Genomic DNA, 27532 nt, shown 5'->3' on the forward strand with positions numbered 1-27532 from the left:
TTCTCCCAGGCCCAAAGCCTGCTTTACTGTGCAATATAGCATTTTTCTCCCCCTAGCCCTTGCTACGCTCCATTCTCAGCTCACAAACAGCAGTCAGCCCAGTGAGCGCTGGGATCACTGCCTCATCTTGGCTCCAGCTCCAACTCCTGCTCTGCACCCGCTGCTCTGTGCATCCCCTTTCCACCACCCACCTACCTCCAAGAGAGCAGGAATAAGCTGAGCTCACACATCAGCTCCTGTGCCTTCATCAGGGATGTGGCAACTGAATGGTTCAGGGATGCTGGGAAGGGAAAACTCCTCCCAAAAGGTTTTGTGCCACCAGAGCATAATGCTGCGTAGCCAGGAGTGCTAACAAACCATTCTGAGATACCTCCACAATTGTACAGAGTGGTTTTTCATTCTTTGTTTTCCATTTTTTTCCCTGACTGCAAAGCTGTCCGGCAGTAGTCTTGTCACAAGCCATAAAGTTTAGACTTGAACTCTTTACCTTACCGCTTTGACCTTTTTTACCCCAGCTGTAAAGCCCTACTGCCCATCCTTCAATAAATTTATCACCTCATAAACTCCCACTAGAGCTTCTCTACACTGCATTTAGAGACAGCAGTGGAGGGGAAATTCTCCCCCCTAGTTAAATGTCATAACTGTCCAGCTTCATACCTGCTGCCCAGGAAAATAGTTAAGGACAAGGCGTTGTTCAAGACCTGTAGGTTTTGCAGTGTTCTTCTTTGGAATAACATAATGGAGCTTAAACACAAAAACACATATCCAAGACATACGGATGCCAGTTCAATGTTTCCTTCTACCCCCGTCCCATACAAAGCCTGCTCACTTTGGAGTAACGGAGATTCAGCAAAGAGGGGATGCACAATTCATTGGTGATACTGTAATTAAGGACTGAGAAAGAACAGCCAATGGAGAATTCCCTCCATGGCTGCGATGAGTGCATGGTGATAATAAGAACCTGCCACCTTGTCACCACGTCTGTCCAGACAAAAGGATCCCACTGAGGCAGAGACAAACACCCAGTGAGTTATGGGGGGGAACAAGGTAAAAAGTTCAGCGGCGTTGCGACAGGGCTGCTGCGAGGTCACTGCGTGGTCACAGGACATCGCATGGTGAGTCTGAGCCCCGAAAATAAGAGCTTGTTTTACTCAAACCGATGAGAACAGAACGGCCCAGCAATGGCTGTGGGTCTCAGTATCTGCTCCCAAACTCTGGAGACACTGACGGGTATTTTTTATTATTATCCTTTTAACTTTCAATATTGAAGATGGCCTAAAAGGGTGAATGGAAAAGGCAGTTGTTGCAGTTTCCCATTTAACACACCTCACAGTCCAAAAAAACCCAATATTTTATGAGCACGGCTGCGAACGGCCAATGTAAGACCATCACATCTGAAAAGAATTCCAGCTAATTCCCTATTTCAGCAAAGACACGTCGCCCCTGTGCACATCCAACAGCCGTAAGCAAACACAACAAGCGCTGCCCCACAGATGGCCATGGAGGGAATCATCCCCACCTTCCTGGCAACAACCCGAAGCCAAATAGAGGGCTGGCTACTGAAACATGGAGAGCTGAGCTGCCTCGCAGCCGCTGTGCAGAGACTGATACAGCTGGGCCGTATTTGGAACACATCTTTTTCTGGTCACATTACATTCTAAGCATCACAACGTGATGAAAAGCACTGGTAATACATCATACTCGTTAAATGTTATCCTTTCATATATCTATTCCTATTCCCTGGGCCTTTCCGTAAGCCACATTTACATGGCGAAGTGACCTCTAAAAATTTAGCACTTTTAACAAAGGACCAACGTTTTCTTTTACTGGAAAAGAGGTAAATGAGGTTTTAAGATTTGGACTCGTAGTTGTTCACATTGTAGCTGAATCAAGAAACACTTCACACTACTATTTTCCTTTTCATAAACGCCGGAATCACAAAAAGACAGAAGAATGTGCCAACAGAACCACAAGATGTAATCCAAAGGCGCAAAGCAAACACTGGAAAAGTTTTAGGACAATTATTGCGATGCATAGCCTGGTTCAAAATTAAGAGCAGAAAAAAAAGAAAGTGGGTGTATTTCAAAGCCAGGCAGTAATACAAATTGCATAAAATGGAGCCATGTCCTACCTTTTTTATACTGCCCTCCTGGGAGGTCACCTCGGGATCAGTCAGTATTTGCTGTGAGAAAAAAAAAAAATAAGAGGAAAAAAGTGAAGTTGGATTGCAGCTAAGAATATTATAAAATAATACTGATTATTATTATTATTACAGTAATTATTATTATTACATAAGGGCCACAGCTCTCAGGTGCGTGCCCATTGCAGTTGGTGGCTGAGAGGTTGGCGTGGGGCTGCCTGTGGCCACGTCCAGGTGGGATGGACTGAACCGACAGACTTCAGAAATGTTGGCAAACGCCTCCGAGCTCAGCTGTAATAACAGCACCGTGTTTTAAATAGCGGGAATCCTAAAGCATTCTGTGCTTTACAACAGCTCTAATAGATACTGAAATTGTGGTTTGGAAAGCAGCTGAGAGCAAATAGGACCAAGAGGTGAATGGCAGAGCAATAAAGTTCCACGTGCTCACGCGCTTGTGTGTGCAGAGCACAGGTTGGAAGGTTGGAACACGAATGACACCCAATGAGGAGTGCACATCACTGCACTGCGGGAAGGGCTGGTGGCCGTGGAGCATCCCCAGCCCCTGCTCTGGGATACTGGAAGCCCTTTGAGAGCCACGGCAGAGCCCTGCCCACAGCTGGCTGTGCTGAAGGACCCACAGCCACCACAGCAGCCCCCAGCCCAAGGCACCTCACTGTAACTATTATACGCAAAACACCTTTAAAGACAATTGGTTAATTACGTGCATTCAGAGTGCATAATCCACCCGTTCAACATGCCCATAAATGTGGATGGGAAAAAAAAAGAAAACACGCTGAAATGAAGTGCAAATTGGGCTGTGGTGTAGTCCTGTATAAACAGGCTTAAGAGTCAGGAATTCCTGAGTCTGGATCTAAATGCCAACACAAGCTTCCTTTTGTTGGTTTGGATAGATCTGTGCTCATTGGGCAAGTTATGGCTTTCAAAGCAAATTGTTTTTTTCCCTTTCAATTCAGAGCAGATCTCAAATTCTGAAATTCTTGGAGAATAAAAGGATCTGCAAAAAGTACTTTGGACACATTCAAAAATTGTACTTCTGCAGCACAGCATCGTGGCTGTGCATCTGAATGCTCGTTGGTGATATGCCCAGAAGAAGCTGGCAGGATGGGCACCTTGAGGCAGGGATGCTGCCCAACCATCACCAGGTTCTAACAGCCTTCAGAAGCCCTCCTGGGTGGTTCGGGAGGAGAGTTCAAGCTCCTCGTTCTGCATTCCCAGTTTGGAATGAAAACTGTTTGAAAACAGAGGCTGAAGGGAGAGCTCTGCAGCAGCAGAACCTGGGGCACACAGCAGGACTGAGCGCTACCTCCTAATTAAACGAGAGAGAAAGTACCAGATGTGATGTTTATTAATAAGAATAACAAAAGATACTTTGAAAATCTACTCATTGGGTAATTTTAGCTCAGCCTGGACTTCATCTCATCTGAATGCCATAATCCTAAATAAAGAGCTTGACGTGTACAGTGGGCTGCAGCCTTGCAGTTGACCCAGATGTTCTGAAACGTACTCAGAATTTACACTGTGCCCTTTTTCTATCCATTGATACGCTGATTTCAGCCAAAAGCAATACAGCGTGTCACTGCTATGGCTTGGGAACCCAATGAAGGTGCAGCAGCAATGCTTCCCTGCATTCATTTCCTGGGCTCTGCACACTGCTGGCAGTGGGATCCTGCCTGAGCTACACGAGTGAGGGATGTGCTATAATTTTTGCAAAGCCTCCTGAATGTATACTAAACATGTCAAGTAACACCATGTGATTCTTTTTGAAAAACAGTTTACAAGCTGGCATTCTCCAGCTGCAGTTAACCCTAATTTGATTACATTACCGAGACAGATCACAATGAGCTTATGTAAATAGTAACGTTATCCATTCATTCCGTGAGCTCAGATAAACTGTCATTTAAAAATAAAAAAAAAAAAAAAAGAACTTGAATAGGCATGGCCTGATGTATTCAGCACAGCCTACTCCTGCTCTGCCACTGAGATTTGGGTATTTCAGCAATATTTCCACGTTTGTACCAAGCTGGAAATGCAAGAGGAAGCCCGATGGTAGCGCAAAGCTGGCGTGTGGATAACAGCCCTTCTTTCAGTAATTGGCTCTTCGTTGTCATCTGATCCTTCTGTGGGATGCGTGGGCTCATCCAGCTCTAACACACCCATCCTGCACAGCATCATGCCCAACTGTCTGGCCTGAGTGAGTACCTCGCTAACATCCTCCCCTCCTGGCACCTGAGGGCAGTTTTACAAACCTAAATTAGGAAATAGAGAAAAGCTGTGATGTGTGATGTGTTGTTCGCTGCCACTATTTGCCTGAGACACACAAACACCATCAAATCCTGCAGCGAGGAGCTGACCTGCTCTGCCCTGACAGCTCTGCCGACTGCAGATGCACAAGCAGAAAAGAGTTGTTTATTTATTAACAATTTTCATAACAATCCATTTGCCAATTTCAAAGTGAAACCAGAAAGCTGATCCGTGCAAAACGCATCGCTGTCACAGCAGCTGCTGCTTTCCCAGCTCCCCCAAGAAGTCTGGCATCACCTATAAAGGCCCTGCCCAGCATACAACCAGGTCATCAAAGCCTTGCTGCTCCTTCATGGCACCTGCTGATATCAGTTGCTTTAGATACGTCATCAACCAAAGGCATTCATTGCCCCGGATAGCACAGATCTTCCAAATGACACCATGGGACCAACACAAAATCTGCTCTACTGCGCATACCAATTTTTAAGCAATCTTTAAGCAAAAATAAGCAATGAAACAGTAAATTTTGCAAGCTCTGAATCCTGTAGAAGAAAGATATCCACTTGAAAAGCTCATAAAGTGAGTGCCAAGGGCTGAGCTGCTTGCAGTTGTCTGGAAAATCAGGCAAAACTCTCAGCCTTCTGCCCTGACAGACTGCAGAGCCACTCCATCCAATGCATTGGAATAATTCAGAGTCTGATTTATTGTCACCAAAGCTACCGGGTCCTGAAATGCAAATGGAAATAGCAATTCCCTCCTCTGCATGAATGCTGCGTGGACGGCCAAGCAGTGCTTCGGGAGCTGCAATTCCCTGAGCAAGGAGCATTAAGGGAGCCGATCCAGTTCACCAACATCATCTGAGCACTGGCTGGCAATGAGCTGATTTCACATTCATTTTAATCCAGATGTTTTCTGTGTAAGCATTACCACCTTTTCCTTTTCTTTTTTTTTTTTACGTTCCTATACAGACACTTTTCACCTGAGCCTCCTAACGTCCCTTCAAGACTGTCGTGATTAATGCCCATTTTTGATACTCCACAGCTTTGCCACTACAAACATAACACTGCTCAGCCAGGAGTGCCATAAAACACTGCCATCCTGAGACCCCCAAATGGAGCAGAAGTTATAGATGCTACTGTAGGCCAAGTGCCTTGAGCAGAAAGCATAATGATGCCGTGCTGGGAGCAGACTGAAGGAGTGTGGGCTCATGAGGACAGAAGGACCACACGAACACTGTGTTAAAGAAAATACACGTGGAATCCACACGAACCCAACCCTGCATTGCCAGGAAGCAGATTTCCATTAGTCCCTTACTGTCCCAGGAAACAAACTGCCATTATTTCCTTACTGCCCTTTGGTTCCAAGCTGGGAGCTGCCCCATCACTCCCTTAACAGTAAAGAATGACCATACGGAGCAAGGAGGATGAGCAAGGATTTCTGCGAGCTGCCCAGCTTTGCATTCAGGTGCTGCAGCACAAATCCATTCCAGCACTTCCAATCTTTTTTTCTGTTTACCATATTTTAAAAATATGGAGACTTTAGAGCACTTTCTGGCCCCAAAATTGACAAAACCTGGTATTTTCTGTAGTAAATAAACTGGTGAAACACTATTCACTTGAGGAAATTTTCAATATCCTGTCTTGGGAATTTGCAGCGAATGTGCCTGGAATTAAGAGGAAAGGGAGGAAAGCTCCGCTCGGAGAGGAAGAATTTCCTTTCCTGGCTGGTGAGCAAGGAGGATGAACAGCACAGCCCTGCCTGGCACACAGCGAGCCATGGGCTGGAAGGAGGATAAAGAATAAACCAGGCATTCAGTGCTAAGGGCAACCCCAGCACAATTGGGAACACTGTGGAGCAGCCAAACTGTGGTTTGCGGACCAGTAACAGTCTGCAGAGCCCTGGTATGCACTGCACAGACCATTTTATAACCATTTATTTTTCAGTTGAAAGTCGGAACAAAAAGGTGATCTCGCACGGGACGGAAAATGCTCAATACTAACAGTGAGCAGCGGTCCAAAATTTCTGGTGATCGGCCGCAGGGAGCACCTCTGCACTTGTGTGGTGTGGGGCTGTGCAGAGGAACTGCTTTGTTTGCTGGCTTCCAGGAGAACAAACTGCAGTGAGGTGAATCGTTACAGGTTATTCCAAAGGGTGTTCAGGAATGGGACGTCCTGAGCTGCACCTCAGGAAGGAATCGGCTTCTGGGCGTTCCGAGTAGGGCAATGCCAGGGGAGTTAATGGTGAAAAGAGTGAATGCCAAGCATTAAGAAAACGCTCAAGAACAAAGTCTGCGAGACAGAAAATGAGCCTGCAATTTACATACGTGGTATCGCAACGTTTTAGACACAGCTCCTCCATGACATCGCCATCAAGTTCAACTGCAAATACCAGGAAGTTAAACAGAATCTAATGGAGAGCGTTTGAAATAACTTCAATAAGCTGAGGACTTGAGACTTTCAGCCAAGACAAATAAGAGAGGGTACTGATTAGTAAATGTCACCAGTTCTCCTGCCAAGCACTCAGGGGCTGGTGATAGGAGAGCATTACATATAATCTCGCAGTCTTTAGGGGCTGTTTGATTTTATATTGCATTCTTATCGGGTTCTAAAAGTCCAGTGTTAATGAGCATGAGAAATGCACTCGATAGTTTGGCGGTTTTGCTGAAGCAGAATGTATTTCATTCATTACGTGTTCCTTGGATCCAAGCTGGGGATGCATTTCCCATTCAGAGCGCCGCGTCCAACCCCCGTCTATTCTTCTTCTCCATTTCAGCAACCAGGCATCACCTTTAATAACCATCTATTTACACTATTTAAATAAAATGGCTTTTACCAGCTCCAGAGAATGAGATCTTTAAGAACTCTGGGGCAGAGAGACACATTTATGTCACGAGCTCGAGCCCACTGCATTCCCTTTTGCAATGCAGCGTGACTCTTGAAAGAAGAATAAGTATCAAGGATGGTAAATTACTGGGAAAAAAAACAACAAAAACAGCAACAAAACAAGCCTTGCTGTTTGGATTCTGAGTGACCCACGAGGTGAAGGAAATAACAAACCCAGATAAACGCTGTTTTGAGAACCCCATTGTGTCTCAAGCACGGTAGTGATAACAGCGCTGGGTTCTCAGCCAGCTAGCTGCAGGATGGTCAAAATCCCACCACAACCAAGCACTGCCCTTGGGGCTCCCTGGGGAGGAACTGTGCTGCTGCTCCCAGTCCTGCAGCCCTGCACCCCAATGTGTCCAGGTGCTCCAAGTGGGAGCAGTCCTCACCTGTCCCGTCCCTAGGAGCACAAACCAACTGGTGTTGTTTTCAGAATGACCTTAATTATCCGTGGCAATTATTTATTTTGTAGATAATTAACAAATCCTACCTCTAATGAGATTTCTCAATGAATGGAGTCTTTTGTCTGTTATTGCCTACGTCTTCAAACACTTCCCAGAAAAGAAGATTGTAATAGAACACACGAGGAAAAAAAAAAAAAAAGTGCTTAAATTAATATATTGATTTTCTTTTCAAAATACATTTACAAATATCATTGTGAACTCCCTTTTCCTGGAGGGAAATTCCATTATAGAAACGAATTCTGACCAGATGAAAGGGGCACTTCTCTGCATGCCCAGCGAGCACAGCCTGAGGACGAGGATGGATGCCCCCGGAGCTGAATGGTGTCTGTATTTTCTCAGTGTGTTCATCTTCCAAATTGGGAACATAACTAGCAGACTGAGAACATATGAGAGCCTCTGTCATAACTGCAAAACAGTTTGCATTTTCACTCTGTCTGTAGAGAAAACAGGAGCGAAGGGAAGGTGAGGGTCACCAGCTCTGGGTGCTCTCTGCTGCAGAATTACATAACACAATCACTTAAAGGATCTGGAGCCATTTATTATCCGAGCAAAAAATCATCTTGAAGAGTGAAATGTAATGTTTTGGTTAACAGATAAAGCGTTGCTGTTTGCAGCCATGTAAGTGGATTGGATGGTTAGCTTTAGTCGTATACCATCCACCTCTTTTTTTGTTCTCGACCCTTTTTAGTTATAAAAATGACCTTGATATTGACAGAAAAATATAAATGAACTTCCCCTGTACTTCCCATATTGATAACCTGTTTGTTAAGATGATCAGTAATAATCATAAGTAAATAAAGAGAGATCATACATCATCTGGTAATGGCAATACTGACGTGCACTTGATCTGACGTATGGGGACCTCTGGGCTTTGGCTGACGAGCTCATACTTCATATTAAATTGCAGCCTGTATATCCAGGACACACATTGACATATGCATCCATACAGAGCAGTGCACTCAAATCTCAATATTGAGCCATACCTGTTATGAGCAGGACATCTTACAGAGCGCTCTCAGATGGAAGATGTGTGTTGAAATGGATTCCACACGTACAGCATTGAGTCCCTAGAATAGTTTGGTATCTGGACCTCAATCACTTGTCTCCCTTTGGGTGAGGTTCATACAACGAACCAACCTTGGCAGAGTATTGCTGGGCCTGCACTCATTTCCAGTCCTGCTTCTACTGATTGACATCAATATTGTGGGGAACAGGAAAGTCTCAGCACCAACAGAGGAACCAGGAGAAGACCATAGAATCACAGAACCATAAAGGTTGGAAAAGTCCTCTTAAGATCATCAAGTCCAGCCTCAATAACTCATGTTCCCTCAATCCACATCTCCATGTTGAACCTCCAGGGACAGTGACTCCTCCACTTCCCTCTTCCAATGCCTGGCCTCTCTTTCTAAGAAGAAATGTCTCCAATATCCAACCTGAACCTCCCCTGGCACATAATATCACTTCTCAAAGATGTACCAGGGCAGGAGATGTCCTGCTCCAGCTCTCCAGCTGCAGAGCAGGGCCAGCTGGCTCTGTCCTCTCCCGTCACCATGCCGAGTGGCACAGCCTGCAGGCTTACTTCAACGTAGTGATTACACAGTTAGGCATTTGAGAAAGAACAGGGAGAAATGACATCATTCCATTCTCTTCCTTACAGCCTAAAGAGACACTGATAAGAATTATGAATTGTTTTGCCACACTCGAAGAGTGTATAGCCAATATGTTTTTTCTTGGGCACATTTTCCTGCCTTGGTTCAAAAACCCAAGTCATGCCAGTGAGCTCACCGAAGTGCTCCAGCTACTTGCATGCAAGGCTGTCAAATCACAAGCATAAACACAACGTGCATGCATTCCCTGTATGCAGAATTTGCCAGAAACCCAGCTCAATGAGCTGTATCCCTATCTAGAGCTTGTCCTCAGTTCCATCAAAATAATGGCCTTCAACGTAACCATAGCAGAGCACCAAAGCTAAATAGCTAAGCTGTGACACGTCAATTTTTTATCCTTAATCACACTGAAAGGAAAATAAAGCCAACGTGCAACGTTCCCACCACTTTCAAAAGTTTTAAGTGGGAAATGCACTGTCTCATCTGGCAGCTCAGTGCTGCTGCTCATGCCATGCTCAGATAGGGGAGCGCATCTCTGCCCAGCACCCAATGGCCAGGATGGGCTGTGTCACCCTGATACCCATCAGCAGGACAACCCAACAGTCACCTGAACATGACAAGGTCACACGCAGTGTGATGCAGAAAGAAAAATGGCCCATTAAAGCCTCAGAAGTCTAGAAGAGAAACATAAGGCTGGTGATGCCCTCATATATTCACAAGTGATATTAAATAAATGATATTCTCCATTAAGAAAAGTTAATATGGAATTATTCTGTGGCCAAACTTCAGACACTGGCACGATCCGTTTCTCATTTAAAAAGCACACAATGTTGTTTTATCTGAGTTGATAGGAGGTGCCAGGTGAGTTCCCTTTTAAGAGCTGGAGAAACAATTTCAGAGAGAACTGGATAATATTATGCTTGGAATGATAATATTGTGTTTGGAAAAGGTCAATATTTTATTTAATCAGCCAGACAGAGAGTGGGTGGCAATTTCAATGCATTTTCTTGAGACAGGAATTTAGGGAGTCGAAGCGGAAATCGGTTTCTGTTTTTTCCTTGGGCTGCTGATGTCTTCCACAGGTAGAAGCGTAGGGGCTGTTGCTCGGAGCTGCCCTGCAGGGAACACTGTGTGCTTCGCTCTGCACCTCGGCCACGAGGCAGAGCATTGCAGGGACTGACGAGGCAGAGACCCACAAGTGAAAGCTGAACAAACGCAACCTTCCCACAGCACGATCCATTCCTCTGCTCTGCCCTGCAACCCACCGGTGCCAAAGCAATATTTGGGGCTGGTTGGGTGGATGGCATCTTCCCACCTGTCTGTCTGCTGTTCTCTTTTTGATGTTACCCCAAACACCCAATCTGGCACCCACCTGCCCGGTGCCCCCGTGCAGTGCTGGAGCAAATGGGATCTGCCACATCTGGCAGACACCACAACAGCCACCCACCCACCAGGATGGCCGCTGCCTCCAAGCAGAAACAGAGTTTTATTCCCTAAGACAGCAGCAAGCCCTCATCGAGAGAGAACATTGATTAAAAGAGCCAACAAATAACTAGAGAAATGAGCTTATAAATACGGCGAGCACTTCATTTCTTGAGGTCAGAAAACCCGGCCATTATCTGTCTGCTCGCATTTTCTTGATTAGACATCTTCTCAGCAAAAGGCCTCACAGCAACCACTGCACACAGGGCTGTGCCAGAGCACCTCCCCAGTCCTGGCCGTGGGCACAGCTACTGGGCTGTGCTCAGAACATCCCAACATCTCCACAGAAAACCTTCCCGGGGCCAATTAAAACAGCAGAGAGGTTCTAAAAAACGCCCTTTGGTTATCTTTAGTCATTCTGGATTCTAAAAAATTCACCTTTGCTGTCCACAGTAACTCCAGTTGCTCACTAGCAGAATCAAAATGGATTTTCCATTCGGCGCTCTGTGCAGAACACCACAACGCTACAAAATACCAACCAAAAAACCCCACATTCTTTTTTTTTTTTTTTTCATTACACGTTCTGAAGAAGCGCACACAGCCCTCACTGTTATTAAACACTGAGCACAGCACTGGGGAAAGCCTTGGGAGATGCAGCTCTGCACGCTGATTGCAGGCAGCGTTTCATCCGGTGCCAAAAGGAACACTGAGGTTAGGAGATGGCTCCCTCCATCATCTCATCACTGAGCATTTCTCTTCACATCTTGCAAACTGCCACCAATAGCTCATAGACAAAGAAACGTCCATAATGAATCCAGATGCTGGAAATGAAATGTAGTTAAGCCATAGAAGAGGCTTTAATGAAGTAAAGCTCTTTTGTTTAACCGCCAGCCCAACGTAAATAAGCACGGCTGTGAGTACGGCTCAGAGATGCTATCTTACCAAACAATCTGAACGTGCCATCAAGGAAACTGTCGCTTTGTGGGGATAACGTAAAAGCAGTTTAACATTCCTACAGCTTGGCTCTTGCCTTCCTCAGCGCCCCACAGCTCCTGGGGCTGATGGAGCAGCACAGCTCCCGGTGCTGTCAGCCCACACTGCCGGGTCACCGGGGTCAATTGGTCCTGTTCTGACTTAAGGACAGGGGATGAACTCATTACTACCCAGCAATTCCCTCCCATCTGCCCGTGGCACCTGCTGTAACCAGGCAGGACGCGAGCAAACCCACTGCTCCCCACAGGCACACAGCTGCTGGGGGGCTCACATGGAAGTTCACCTGCAGCCCAGACCCCAAGCTCAGCTCCTCGGGGGCTGTTCCACTGCTTTGAGCGTTTGGCAGTGGGTTGTGCTGAAGGTTAGGAAATTGCAAAGCGGTATCCAGGGCTTGGAGGCAGTTTGTGGCGTTTTGGATAGCTCAAAGACATCTCCTCACCACATCCCTTCATCCCAGGCTTCCTTAGCTATCATCAGCATTTGTGTTTAAGATGTGTTTTGAAAGCTCAAAAGTAACCTGTAAGGTTTTGTTGCTTTTGTTAAAAAGAAGTGGAAATTCTTTTAAAACAATAAAACAGTGACTTCTGGGATCGGGAGAAGCAATGGAATAAAGCAGAGAAGCAAGAAGAGGAGACACTGCAATACTCAGTTACGTACTTTGCTGCAGCCAACGCTGTCAATTTGCCATAAATTTCTAAGTCACAATTCTTTGCCTTCCCTCCCTAACTCAGACATTCACTCTGCTGGTTGGATGACAGTCACAATTACATGCACCAGCAATATACCCAGACTGAGGTTCAGCCTGGACACCACTCCATTTGGATCCTGGTTCCAAGAGATGCCCTGCTGTGCTCCCACCTGCCAGCCAACGCAGTTTGGAGCGACGCTTCGGTTCTAAACCCTACAAAGAAAACTCTACAATAACATATCTGAGCTGTACCGCTTGGTAAAGGCACTAAGAGTCCTCAGAAACAAGCAAACTAACTTAAAAAAAAAAAAAAAAAAAAAGGTTAGAAAAAAGTCTGCTTGGGAGGGTGCACAGTAAGCACACAATTCATGTTATGTTCCGGAATAACTTCTGTCTGTACAACCTGCAACATGTACTCTTCTACTTTCCCCCACTGGGGATGCACAGGTGAGCACAGACAATAAAATACAGCCAAGGAAGGCACCAGTCCTAGGTTTGCTGCCAGGTATGGGTGGAAATGGCATTCCATAGAGTGAGCCTTGGCTGTGCAGAACCGCCCGCCATCCTGCGTGGCTTAAGAAGAACAAATGCAGCACTGTTGCAACATTATCTCATGGGCCATAACCCTGGGACTCTGCTTATATGCATCTGAGCCATTTATTTCTCAGTTTTTGCGCAATCTGGTTCAATTATGAATTTGGCTGCTTTCTTGCAGAATATAAAATCCTGTTCCTTGCATCATGTAATTGCGTTCCATCACGGAACTGGTATTCATCATTGCCTGGCTGTCCCCTGGCCTAAAAGATAAACCATCCATAGGGTAATAAATGTCAAACTATGATTATTGATGCTTTCAATTAAATTGATTATCTATTTGAGGTGCATAGCATGGTGATTTATTGCTGTCTCTTTATGTTGCACTTGGCACAACAGCCTCCCAGAAAGGTGAATATTTTGATTTTTTCCATAGATTTTCTATCTAATCTGACTTTTAAAGGGCCCACCATCACCTCAGTGCTTGGCACCTCACTGAGGCTGGGATCTGCCACCTGTTTTGCTGCCTTCTGCAGAGCAGAGGCAAAGTGTGAAAATAGAAAATAAAAGCTCACTTTGAAATGTTAATGGAATAGTGGAATGCATCCTGCCTTGCGTTCCTCATTCAATAACATTTATTATTTACAGACTGTATTAAACAAAAAGCTCTGCTGAGTGCCACACACCCCAGCAGAGAGATGCAATGACCTTCAGTGCATCACTGCCTCTGTGTTATTATTAGTGCCAGGTAACAGCAGCGATAAAACTGAAAGGCATTTGCTCACCAATAATCAGCAGCAGCTGCTTTACAAGCAGTGCTTCTGTTGGCTGTGCCATGCTTAAGGTGACACAAGTTTGCCTTTATCTGCTCATTCCTTGAAGAAATGCCCCAAGTGTAGCAGCCTGGAGCTGACTTCCACTGTTTGTTGGTTCCAAGGAGAAAACCTGGTTCAGACCATCCCACCACCTCCCCAGTGCCATCAGACCTCTCCAAGTCAACTTGCTCTGCTATCAAGAAAGCTATGTCAAACATTTCCAGCCAGGAGGACTTGGAGAAAATGAGTAAGAAACCCCATCATCTTCATGGGGAAAAAAGAAATTGAGAGCTGATAAGCTGTTGACTTCAAATGTGAAGCAAAGGTAATATTTTCCTCTGTCACTGCCCACTTGTAGTACTTTGAAGGAACAGGAGAGCACCGCATCCAATCACCCTCTGACTGCACTTCCTGCACTTGCACTGCCCCAACCAGGTTTCCCATCATTTTCTATGGGGAGCCCCTGAGAACAGGGCTGAAGCACTGCTGGTTGCTGAGACAGAATGCCAAGACGAGTCTGCCTCAGAGACCTCGAAAAATAAGTAAATACAGATAAATGATGAGCAAAGAAAAAGAGAGAGATTGCTATCCCACTTCTACAGACAAGACTCAGACATGAAATTAGGTGACGTGCCAAAATCACAGCGTCTCCAGCATTCAGAAATTGAGTTTCAAGCTCCTTAGACCTAATCTTAACAATAAGGCTGTCACTCCTCCTCAGATGCAGGCACCTTTGACCTCTCTAAGCTCAGAATTATACACACATCAATTCAGACTTTGAAGCCAGGCTTATCTCTCAGTAGTGTAACTGTCCCCTTCTCCGCAGCCAGCAGAGCTATCTGAGGGAAAGATAAACGAGCAGGGAAGAAAGAAGAAAAGCAAAGACCGTGCAGCTCGGCAGAACTCTCTGCTTTGCATTTGCTGCAGCAAGAAAGTAAATCACAGGACCGCAGGATCATTAAGGTTGGAAAAGAACACTGAGATCACCTATTCCAACCGCCCACCTATCACCATTGCTGCCCACCAAACCACGTCCAAAAGCATTAACTGCTGTTGCTTTGAAATGGAGCAATCCGTTGGTCAACCATTGGTTGGGCACTGGCGCAGGATGCCCAGGGAGGTGGCATTCACTGACCCTGGAGGTGTTAAAGGATGCCAGATGTGGCACTCAGGGGTATGTTAGTGGGCATGAGTGATAGGCTGGGGGTTGGACTTGATGGTTTTGGAGGTCTTTTCTAACCTTAATGGTTGTAAGGTTCTACCAGCTGGTTTGGTCAAGGCCATTGCCACAAAAACAGGCAGGCACATGGAGTGCAAGGGTTGTAGCCAGTCCTGCCCTGGAAGGTAAGAGAACGTAACGCTGGTGTCCGTAAGGTGTGCGCTGTAATGATAACAACACCCTGTGGACAACATGAGGGTATTTTTATGGCTTGAAGAATGACCTCGCGGGCCCGGAAGAAAAATAAATGACAAAAAAAAGAAGAAAAAAAAAAAAAGCTGGCAGGCAGCAGTTTCCCTCCCCAGCACATCGTGAGCTCCCAGAGGCACGGAAACGAACCCTGCGGGCAGAGCTGAGCAGCTCGGGCAAGGAGGGAAGGTGTTTGCCTATGCAAAGTGCCCCGTGCTGCCAGCACCCAGCAGCACTGCCAGCACCCAGCAGTGCGTGCCGGGGCCGCAGCAGAACACAGCAAACACACAAAGTGCCAGCAGCTCCACGCAGCGCTGCTCCTCTGCATTCCTCGGGCAGAGATGCGGGGAGGATAAGAAAGCACTTTCTGTGCGTTTAGTGCTGCTTCTTCTACAAGATTCTCCTTAAAATCATTTTTCAACTTGTACGGGGAAAGTTCCAAATCAGAAAAGGAAGACTGGAAAGTTGGCAGTGATGGTGACTCACTGCGTTCAGACTGTGCGTGGCAGATCTTCCCAGCCAGCCCCAACCAACACTTCTTACACCCTCCCAGGAGGCCGAATCGCCCCCTCCTCCCCTTCCCTGTCCTCTCCCAGGGGCACTCCTGCATTCGTGCCCCATGCTGGATTTGCTGCGTGCAACATGGAAGGGCTGTCCCAGACAGCAGGCACAGACTTGGCCTTCCACCCTGCAAGACAGACCTGGAATCCAAAATAAGTGCTTTTCCTCTCTCTGCTTTTCTTCACCCCAACGGAGAGAAGCACTGTTTTGATATCAGATCCTACCCATCTGCCCGCTGAGATCCGCATCAATGAAGGCGCTGCGATGTGACTCAGAGGATTAGCATCTTCATTCTTGGAAACGGATCCCAGCGCAGCCCTGCTCTGGAGCCACGGCACCAAGGCAAGGTCTTTTCCCCTCTTTCATTTTTTACAGGGGCACATTGGGGCGCTCCAGCTGTGCTGTGCAGTGAGCAGCACGGCGGTGCCGGCGGGGCGGCCCATGGCTCTGGGAGCCATCTGCTCTATTTAACGCACAGGAAGCACCAGGCAGGTTCAAGAAGCACGCAGCGGATGTAATGGAGCCTCTAATGTGTTTAGGTTTCTCCAGCGGAATCTCGCTTTATCAGAAAACAAAGGTCCTGATGGGATTATCAGCAGAAAGAAACGCAGGAGCTGTCTGGTTGGGAAGGGGCTGTGTTGCACCAAGGTGCAGAGCTCCCTTCCCACGACAGCCTCCTGCTGCAAACTGCCCTCCGCAGAGCTGGGCCCACGCAGGAGCTCAGCACGACTCCGTCGGTCCTCGTCTCATGCTGATTCCTTATAGGAAGAGAAATGAAGACATCTCTCTGCTCGCTGATGTCCCTCTGCAAGCACCAGGGGTATCTCAGTGAAATAAAGTTGTATTTTAGGCTGCTGCTGTGGGAGCGCACCGAGCTGCGGTGCTCCCGAGCGCTGCGCATCGTGCAGAGAGAAGCACAGCATCAGAGCTGCAGCCTTCTGCATCTCCCCCAGTTTGGTGTGGGGCATTCAGCCCTGAATTTATCACTGATGCACTGCATAAAATCCCGCTGATGGCGCCCTGGCAGGGGCAGGCAGGGACAGCAGCCTGCAGCATCCCAGCATCAGCCTCATCCCATGCAGCACCGCAGCGCTGTGGGGTTTCAACCCCGGCCCTCCCCAGAAGGATCAGAGCAGGGCTGAACCCCCATCACCATTTACATCACTCCTCACCCAGCACAGGGCTGAGGGGCTGAGCCCCGGCCCCCCCATCGCTCGCCTCCCCCACCAGCACCAGCTAAAAAAGGGAAAGAATGAGAAAGTGAGCGCTCTGTAGCTGGCACCGCAGACAATGTGCGTCTTGTGTGAGTAATTTAGCACTATGGCCAGTCAATCTGGTTTCTGGGCCCAATGCCCTGACCCTCTTTAGAGCTGCTCTCTCTCTCCAGCACAGTGTGAAACATTTCCTTTCACAGCACTGACACTTTGCAGATTGAGACGTCAGGCCTGTCCAACTGCAGCAAATTAGCAATTTTTCTTTTACTAATTGGAAATAAAAATGTTTGCTAAGGGAATAATTTGTAGGAATGCAGTGTTAGGTTTCCGGCTTTTTATAAGGATGCTTTAAACTTTATGCATGTGCACTTTTCTTCTGTTTTGATGCCTCGCTGTAAATTTTAATAGCTTGCTCGACTGTTAACTTTACAGTCTCGGCTGTCCAAAGGATTAAATGAAGTTTTTAATTTATCTCCCACCCCAAGACAGCGGGGTCTTCTCCTCCGAGCACAACTTGGGGCTGAGGCATGCAGAGTTCTGTGCCATCAGATGGATGGACGGACGGATGGATGGATGGATAGATGGACGGATGGACGGGTGGACGGAGCCCCCGGCGCGCAGCTCTGCGCAGCTCCCATGAGCACAGGCTGAGAGATGGCAGCAGCTCTGCTACCTCCCCACTGCTTTTGTAGCTTTGCCTCCCAGCAAATGTGATGTAAGAGCCACCTCCTGCCTGCTGGAGGGTCTCCTGGCTGCAGCTCAGCACCAGGGCAGCTGTGTCCATTCGATGGAAATGCTACCAGAGCTCTGGGGACAGTGCCTGGAGTTGTAACTCCCCTCAGCAGCAAAAGCAGGCTGGGGACGACTTGGTCTTGTTCCTAAAAATCTCTCTGCAGTTCATAAATGCCATGTAGTGAGGGCTTCTCCAAATAACAAAACCGTTCCAGAAAGCGGGCTCAAGAAAAAGCCTCCTACAGCCTCCAAAAACCTGCTGAAACCCAGAAATTATAAGGAAATGCCCTTCTGCTGAAATACAATATGTTAGTTTAATATTTCTCCGTAATTCTTAAGGCATGTAATGTCTTCCTGCTAACCACGCTCGGGCAGGAGTACATTAGCTCCTATAACAATGCCAGCACATAAAGAGTTACTGTTCTTTCCCCCCGAACCACCCCCACCCCCCCATAAAGCATTTGACAGCCATGCCTAATAATTCTTTCTGGTGTGGTTTTTCTTTTTCTTGATGTCTTTATGTGAATATGAAGCCAGAGTGAAAGGCTTTGGGTGACCCCCGTGAGAGAGAAAAAGTATGAACTACAGAGAAAGAGAGTGAGATATAGGCTCCCTGCAGAGACATAGGCATCTTCGCTGGCAGCTCGCAACTTGGCTTCAGAGGGCCTTTGTGCAGCAGAAAGGACTCTTCTTCACTCAGGCTGCGACAATAGGTGTTTTGTCAGAGAGGGACAGGATAAAAAGCAGGGGGTGGGAGGCGAGATCATCATCGGCGAGGGGCTAGCCTTTGGGGCCTGCAGATGTTGGAAGGAGGATGATTTATTGCTCCAGTGTCCCCGGTGGCATTTGGCCACCTTCCCAGAGCCTGGCCTCGGCGGCGGGCGGGAGGAGGGAGCCCTGCAGGGCAGCACTGCCACCATCATCATCGTCACCATCAGCGCCAGCCCTGCCGAGGGCAACGCTGGGCTGCGGGGAGCAGGACAGACAGGGCTGCCCCGACACAAGGCTCACGGGGCCGTAGGGCTGGGCTGCCCCAACGTGAAAGGCCCAACACAAGGTTTGTAGAGCTGTAGGGCAGGGCTGCCCCGACACAACGCTCATAGGACTGTAGGGCTGGGCTGCTTCAGCACAAGGCTTGTAGGGTCACAGGGTCTAACACAAGGTTTGTAGGGTTGTTCCCTCTGAATTCTCCCATCTGAGGGCTGAGCACGTCGTTGGTTTGGCTCCTCAGCCACAGAAAAGCCCTGCAGATCTGAGGTGCAACATCTCCTTACAGATTATTGAATCGCAGCGCCACGACATCGCACACAGCATAACCAGACCCAGTTAAGTCATCTTCATCCAAAACCCAAAACAGAGAAGTCCAGGGATGTTCTGTGCACAGGACAATAACTCTTCTCCCTGCAGCTCCCATTGCTGGGATAACGGGCTGCTCACGCCCGGCTGTGTGCTAACAAAGCAGCCCTGAGTAGCCAAGCAAGCCCAAAGGTTGGGCTGGTGAGATGGGAGGAGCTGGGAGCGCTGTAGGAGGATTGATGGAAAGCAGCTGGGAGAAGGAACCAAACTTTGCTATGTCTTTCCATACCCAAAGAAAACCCCAGGCCCTTCTGCAGTTTGCCCACTGCTCCATCCATCCCGTAAATTGAAAAATATCCCAGGTCACTGAGCCAGGAACTCCTGGATAATTTCCAAGCAAAAGGAATCACAGTCGAACAAGAAATACACACCAGGACAGTTTGCTGCCAGAAGTTTGATTTAGGACTTTTGCTCCAGCTCCTTTCCTCTTTTAATATACAGTTTTCCACCACACTTTCTATATAAATACTGTATCCTATGGCTGACAGCCTCTGTCAGTAGATTTATCCACTAGTGGATTTACTAAAAACATTTTTTTTTCTGTTGAAACAAGGGCACATGCTTCACCTCAGCAAAAGGCAAATCCAGAGGCAGTATTAAAACACAAAAGCAGTAAATCCTAGACATGATAGATGCAAAGAAAGGAGTTTAGAGTCATTTTGCACGGAAATCGCCAGGCAGAAGAGCTGAAAACTGGAAGATGAAATACAGAAGTGGAAACCGACTGAAACGGGTGTGAAAGAACAAATATACAAGATTCCCTAGATGAGCTGCACAGTGGTGATGCTTAGCAAAACCCCACTGCTCCAAAGACTGCTGTTAGCTTCAAGTGCCAAGAGCCAGCAGCACCTACGAGGAAGGACCACCTCGGAACACACGGTTGAGCTCCAGACTCCCCTGCATCTGCTCAAAACTGCTACATCCATTTACAGAAGGAAGCGAAGCATTCAAGGGATAAGTGACATGTCCAAGGTCACTCGGAGAGTCAACTGCAGAGTCAACACAAGGGTAACTGGATCTTTGCTCAAAATCCCCTGGCTTTGACTGCTAGACAATGGCTTCCCCTCCCACGTAATCAGCCAGTTATGGAAGGCATAAATGCATATTTGCAGGACGAATTACGTTCACTTGAGAATAAAAATGTTTGGATGATTATCTATAGATTATGTGACATTATCCAGACCGCTCCAGTTTGGAGTTGGATGGAAATGTGATGAATTACAAGCAAGACACCAGAGTTATAAGAGAAGCTTTGCTCTGACTGTTTCTCTTGGTCTCTGCGAAAAGTAAGAATTTGAGAAATACACCAAAAAAATACAATCCCTGCAGCTCTGAGTCTTCCAAAACCTCCCAAGTTATTATTCTTATTCCCAATATTCGTTTCTTTATCGCTATGGGCATTTAGTCTTCTACTACTCACCCTGCCACAAACGGAGGTTTACTAAGCCAGCCAGCAACCACAACGTTGCAGCAAAGAAGTCCATCTAAAAGGCAAAGGAAACAACTCTCTGCACTTGCACAGGCTGTAAGGCCGCACATTTTTGGGTGAAATCATTACTGCTACTCTACGAATAACTGCTGCATAGTTTGTTCATCTTAAGAGGAGCTGAAACTAAAGCAGCCCGGCTTTCCTTTCTACCCATTCCCATGTTTTGAGATGCTGTCTGTGCTCTTGCACGTACAGATTCTCCCTATTTGAGGGCAGCAGATCCGCACCATGGATATCAGCTCTGTGGCTCCTGAAGGACGTCACGGCACTGCAAGTAAATATATGTCAAACTGCACTGGGAGGGAGTCTGCTGCTAAAAGCTGGCTTTGTCTCTTGTTTCTGTTTCTTTTTTTCTTACAAGAGCAGCGTTTGGACTACAGACGTGGCTAACAGTGCATCTTTAACGCTGCGCAACAAATCGCCACATCAGCACTAAATACCTCCACTTAATTTTTCATTTGGGTACGATGAAACATTTTTTCCCATGGAAGGAAAAGTCTGCTCTTTGTGATCGTGGCACTGCCAGCCCAAGTTACAGTAAAGGTTAATCACAAACAAGAGACAAAGTAAAGTAGACAAAGAGCATCATACACTTCACTTTTCAATGGATGTTTTCATAAATGTATGAATAATTTAAATTATCATTGCTGAGTATTTATTCGAGTGTTTCAGGGGAAAAAAATGCCTCCTCTTTTTTTTTTTTTTTCTTTTTTTTTTTTTCCCCTCCTTGATTCTTTTCATTTCTGTCTCATCTCTTTTATGTGCTGCATCGGCTGTTTTCTTGCCATCTGAATCAGTTTTTTGGAACAATGGGATGTATGAGGGCTGAGGGGGCAGTTGAAGAATACAGCCCTTGTTGTACACTCTGTGACTTGACATTGATTAATGAGGGTGCGGACATGGGCAGAATTTGATAGAGAGGGAAGGGGAAATTGGAGGACCTGAGGGCACCGGAGGAGGAGGGTGAGGAGATGACAGCGCGGTGCCAGCGGTGCGGGGCTGCGGGAGCACGGCCTCGAGGGGCACAGGGAGCACAGCAGCTCCCTGCTGATCCTGCAGGCCGAGGAGACCCCCGTGGGGTCAGCGCTGCTCCTTCCTTCAAGCGAATGTTTGGTCCAAATACGTTTGTCGGAAGGCTTGGTTGTTTTCTGCTCTTTCACACGGAGCTCAGCTCCCACCCTGTTGGTTTGCTCTCCAAATATATACGTGTGCACTTTGTGAGCTCTTCTGCAGGAGCCCAACACTTCTGTGTGTCCCACACGGAACCAGGCTGCCAGCATTTTAGCTGGTACCACTGCAGAGAGACGAGAGCTTTCCCAGTCCTGTTATTTTGGTAGGATGTCTATTTCCTAACGTGAATAAATCACAGAATCATCAAGGTGGGAGAAGAGCTCTAAGACCATCAAGCCAACTGTCAGCCCGCCCCACCATGCCCAATAACCACATCTCCAGGAGTCACATCTCCGTGGTTCCCGAACACCTCGTGGGTGGTGACTCCACCACGTCCCCACGCAGCCCATTCCAGTGCCTGACCAACAGCTATTCCTATGGCAGCACATCAGCCACCCCACGGAAAGCTGCTGCCCGGAGGTGACACACAGCACCAGTGGCACAGGACCTGCAGAACATCTTGGACTTATTGCTATTCAATACCTTGATGGCAATAGCTGACTAGCCAGAAATCTTTTTAGGAACCACTTTTGATACAATCCAGAAACAAAGGTGCATTTTCAGTAATTTCAGTCAGTATAAATGGGACGTGGGTAGAGGATGTCCCCCCCCCCCGACAGCAGCAGCCCAGGTCCTCAGGTCTCAGGCTCAAATTGCTTTGCCATTCTCCTATATACCAGACAAATCCTACCCACTTGAAGCACCTCAGCTTCCCTTTGAGGACAATGGCAGATCTGGAGCGCACACAGAGGAGCACAAAGTTTCTCAGATGCACAAGGAAAGCCCTCCTTCCCCCCTCCCTGCCGAGACCCCGCAGCCCCATCACCTCCCCCAGACAGCCCCAACACAGCTCCTGGGCAGCAGCCCCTTGTGGGCACCTCGCTGTGGGGCTTCCAGTGTGCCCCCACCCCACGCTCAGGCCGGCAGCCCAGCGATCACCTGCGATGGCAGCCACAGAGGGTGACCCGAGCCCTGGAGCTACTGCTGGAACAAATGAGAGAGCTTAACTAGAGCAAGACTGGCATAAAAAGGAAAGGGGAAAAAAGAGAGGAACAAAGATTCCGTCCAATTTGCTCTTTTCGGCATTGTAAAAACTGGCCTGTTTCCCAGTATATCACTCTGCCATTGAATAAGGTCAATTGCAGAGCAGTTCTTCAGTCATCCTGATGGGTTTTCATGAGAAAGTGAATGGAGTGCAAATTAGCCAAAGTCGTCACAAGCTTTTTTACTGTCACTCTAAGCCTGACAGTCCAAAGGAAAATGAGGATTAATAAATCTAACGAACTTTCTCTATTATCCAAGCCAGGTTAGGAAACTATTTATTGTCTCTCTTTTTCTATGTTTCATCCATTTTGCCTACTGTGGTGAAGCATTTCAAGAAGAAAGAAACAACAGACGCACGCACACACACGCCTGCGCACACACAGCCTTAACCTCTCCCAGTCCATGAGACAGAGCTGCAGGCACAGCAAAGGAAGGGCAGCAGGGCAGGACTGATGCAGCTCTACCTTGTATGGGACACACAGTGCTGTACCAGTCCCTGTGGCTGCTGATTTCCATCAGTGATGATGTGTCAGATGTGCAGAACGTATGCATTTTATGGGAGAAAGAATGATGGCTAGCGAGTCTCGGGGATGTCCTCAGTGCCAATTGAGACATTTCTCAGCTGTGATAGAACAGCTGGGGCAAAGGAGACGAAGAGATCTGTCCCCTGCAACTGTCCCTGGAAATGAGTGCCTGGCAGAGACCAGGTCACCTGGATCCCAATGCAACCTTCACAACAAGTCACCAAACTCTCATGTCTGATGACTAGAGGTGTACCAATGGTGGAAGCACACGCAGGTTTGGGACCAGGGTCTTAATAACAGCTATAGCATTACAAACCAGGACAAAGATAAGGGAACGTTGAACCCCACACCAAACCAAGCCGGTTTTAGACGAAAACAAAATGCTGAACATCAGCACTGGCCGCAACCTAAAATCATAGAATTACAGAACCATAGAATGGTTTGGGTGGGAAGGGACCTTTACGATCACCTCGTTCCAAGCCCCCTGCTATAGGCAAAGATGCAGTTTTCCTCCTGGTGACCATGACAGCCCTGATTTCCAATGTTGCTTCTCCCCTTCGTGTCAGCACTTGCAACACGTGCATTCCCCTCTGTCACAATTTGGTAACCCTCCTTCATTAATAAGAAGGAGAAAGGTTAAAGAAGAAAGCAAAAGATTTCATTCTGGAAGCTGCTCAGTAAGCTTTGATTTGCTTTAATTTCTTCTGTACTTCTTTGAGAGAATCAAAACTGTGGACAAAAAAAAAAAATCATTGAGTACACCATTAGACATATTCCTGTCTGCAGAGGGTCACAAAGCACCTTAGAGTCGCATCAAAGAGCTGGTTTCAGCTCTCTGCTTCCACCTTTCAGGAGGAGACACTTTGCACAGTAACTGCCCCCTGAGGAAGCTCAGCTGCAGCCCAGCTTACCTGGGAGTAATTGCTCAGCATTCAAAGCATCTGGGGTTTGTTGAGATTTCCCCTCTCCCACTCCTACAGTCACTTGTCATTCCATTTAATAAGGGAGAAAACTTTCCTGACCGTCTAAATTATGCCATTCAAGATATTAAGGAAAACACACATACCCTGAAGTAAAGGTAAAATTATGCTGCAATCATCAAATCAGCCTTCTCTTCTTTATCCCATCTGTATATTCTCCTTGTAAATGCTCAAGTATTGGCTGGAAAGCTCCACGAGCAGCACAGCCCTACCTGCCTGCCACTTGAATCGCTGGCATTTTAATCTCATCAAACAATCGGAGTTTTTCTCCCTGCTGTTTTGACTTTGCTGTCTCTTAGTCTTGTCACATCCACTAGCTTTGAATAAGTGCAGAACTTGCATTTACAGAATTTGCAATCTGCAAGATTGTTTAAGTGATTTATCAAATACTTTGATTGAACACTTATTGCCGTTCCAGCCCTGAATCTCATTTAAATTGACTGAACTTGACATAAGCCTTTAGAGGGAATGCAGAAGTGAGCTGGGCCGTGCAGGTAACCAGTAACAGCACATGGAACCAGTCCCACCAGCCCAGCACTGGGCTCGATCACAGCCGAGGAACACATTCCTACCAACCTCTTTCAGATAAACCACAATAGCACCGATCAGGTGGGCTGTTTAATTAAGGATCCAGCATAACGTGCCTGCAGACAGGTTCATGTCGCACAAAACAGCCAGCATCACCCAGGGGTAGCTTTGCCATGCCCTGCACAGCCAGAGACCACGTCACTGCAATGGGTGCTGCCATCACGTTGTGCCCATAGACAACACGCAGATCAGTGCTGGATTGCACTGACTGATCTCCAAGGAGGCTTCAAATATCTGCTAAGTTGAATAGAGGTGAATTTTTGTCATCAAACAGACAATGGAAGGAACTGGCAGACTGAGAGCAACTGAGTTTGAACATCTCCATAGAAATCCAACGCCGCAGCACCAGTGGGGATGCAGCACAGCTCTTCCCATCGGACTGGAAAGGCTGTTCTTTGCCTCCTGCCTCCAAAGCACCTGAGCCAGCTGGCTTTGCCAGTGACACACGAAGTGACACACAAAGCACAAAGCTGCATGCAGTGTAGAAGTGTAACACCTGACAACTGCAGTGCTTGGGAAGGTGCTCTGGGACGTACACATGACTCTATTAGCAAAACAAGGGACTGGTCCTTTGCTTGACTCTCCAGCATGACTGGAAGGCTGGCTTTGCAAGGCTCATTCAAGGCCCACCCGAATTCAAATAAATTAATAAAGCAAGCTACAAAAAATACAGTTTACATTTCCTTTCTCCTGCCCATCTCCCCTCCCACAAACTCTGCTTTAAAGTTGAACAAACCCAATCTCTCCAAGCCCCCCGTGGCATAACCTTCTGGAAGCAAAACTTAGAAATTAATGCAAGTACACCAATGCTACAATTTCTTCCAAAACAACAAGGAGAGAGAGGCCAAAACCAGAGGGGATTTTGGGCACCAGGGGATCAGACACAGAGTTTTCACCATTCAAAACGAGCAAGTAAAGACTGAATAAGCGAAGAGAATTTGTTGCAGCTCATAACAGATTAAAACGAGGTGCTTCTGCAGCGCAACGGTTGTGATTCTGCCTTATTAAATCCGTTGTCTTTCAGGCTCATGGCATTTTCAAAGCTTCCTCCGGACTCATGTGGGATAATGCACTTCCAAAAAGTAGGCTCTAGGTATGCACATTCTTAAAATCAACCACTCAGCCCGCATCCAAATAAAAGTGAGCTTTCCTACCCATTTTCCCCAAGAAAGGAAGCTCAGAGCCCTTTTATGCATTGTGAATGGCCCACCTAATTTAGACTGAATTATACCCTAACCTTCATTTCCCCTTTACTTCTTTGCTCCATTCAGCGGTTTCTGACTTCAGCTAATTCACTAACAATCCCAGCTGGTCCTTCCCAGCTCCCAGTTCTTTAGCACATTGTCCAAGGAAACTATGTGCTCCCATCTACACTGGTATTCCACTCTCCAATTAACCTACTGCTGAGAGGCTTTACCCCTTTCCACCATCCATTCCTCCGCACGTACATTTCTTTTTAACCTTTTACTTCTTGAATTGAAGTTTACAAGATCCCTTCCAGGTGAGAAGGTGTTAAATTTGTTTGCAAAATGCGGCGCTGGACGCAGAGGAAGGCACAGCACACAACCAGGGGATGGCTATGGAAAAATAACCGGGTTCATCAAGAATGCATTTCAAAGCCAAGCATGAAGGCGCGGATGTTTAAGATACAAGTAAACAAATAACAAAGGAATTTCAACACTTGCTGCATGACAGGAATATGCTTGTTCTTCTGGCTGAAACCACGCGGAGTAACCAAGGTCAGCCAGAGGTACGGCTGGCATTTGATACATGCAGCTTTGCTCGAGACACGCCGATGGATTTTCTATTCTCATATTTAGAAACAATCCATCGCTTCCTATCACACAGCACTAAGGCTGAGGATGAGGAGGAATTCCTGTACCCAAGCACCACGTGCTCTTCATCCGGGGGCCTCCACCACGTCCACCACCATCAGACTTGTGCATCTCAGATCGACTTCATTCATCACTTCAGCAAAATGTTTTGTTAATTAGGGACAGATGACCCCAGCCATCAGATACCTGCTCAGCACTCATCTGCCCGCACAAACAGTAAACCAGGCCAGCAATGATTGCATCTCGAGATAAAAGGCTTTGACACCTTGAAGTCCCTTATCCCCTAACGATGTAAATATAGACAGAAAACTCCCACACAACGGCTAGCAAACCTCTGTGGATTCAGGCCAGAGACGTGGCTCTGCTTGGGGCTGTCCTGCACACAGCCAGGGCTGGATCTGATCAGAAGGTTCTCCTCTGGGCACTGCTGCAGTTATCCCCCAGAACACTCTTCCAGTGGATTAAGAGCACACTTGAAAAGACGCAGACTTTAATGCAGCATGCTTCCTGAAAGCTACTTAGCATTTCATTTTCTTACGCCATGCCAAGTGTCTTCTTTCTAGGTAAATGCTGCAGATCTCACTGTTGACAAGATCCCAGATGAAGCAGAGATAGTGAGAATGTAACTGATGGCTATTAAACACCCACCTCCCCCAGTTCCTTCCTTCTCGTCCATTTGCTTAGAACCAAGCGAGCATAATAGCAGCAAAGTGCTCAAAGTGGTTTTCAGAATCAGGCAGTGAGAAAGTCAATATGGAGCAGTGTGTCCATTTGTTTTGATTTATCTCACTAACTTCAATTGACAGTTAATTCATCAGAGTAGG

General features: G+C 47.1%; 1 protein-coding gene across 3 annotated transcripts in view; it reads right to left on the reverse strand.

Moving 5' to 3' along the window:
- The window catches only part of PRDM16 (PR/SET domain 16), a 202571-nt gene that overhangs the window by 85441 nt on the left and 89598 nt on the right, over positions 1-27532 (reverse strand). For all 3 annotated transcript variants that reach the window (XM_019622445.3, XM_085242433.1, XM_085242432.1), the window contains exon 3: positions 2132-2182. In XM_019622445.3, the coding sequence (XP_019477990.2) occupies positions 2132-2182 (51 nt within the window). The remainder of the gene's footprint in view (positions 1-2131; positions 2183-27532) is intronic.

The sequence above is a fragment of the Meleagris gallopavo genome, chromosome 23 (genome assembly GCF_905368555.1).
Source record: "Meleagris gallopavo chromosome 23, MGAL_WU_HG_1.1, whole genome shotgun sequence".
NCBI lineage: Eukaryota > Metazoa > Chordata > Aves > Galliformes > Phasianidae > Meleagris > Meleagris gallopavo.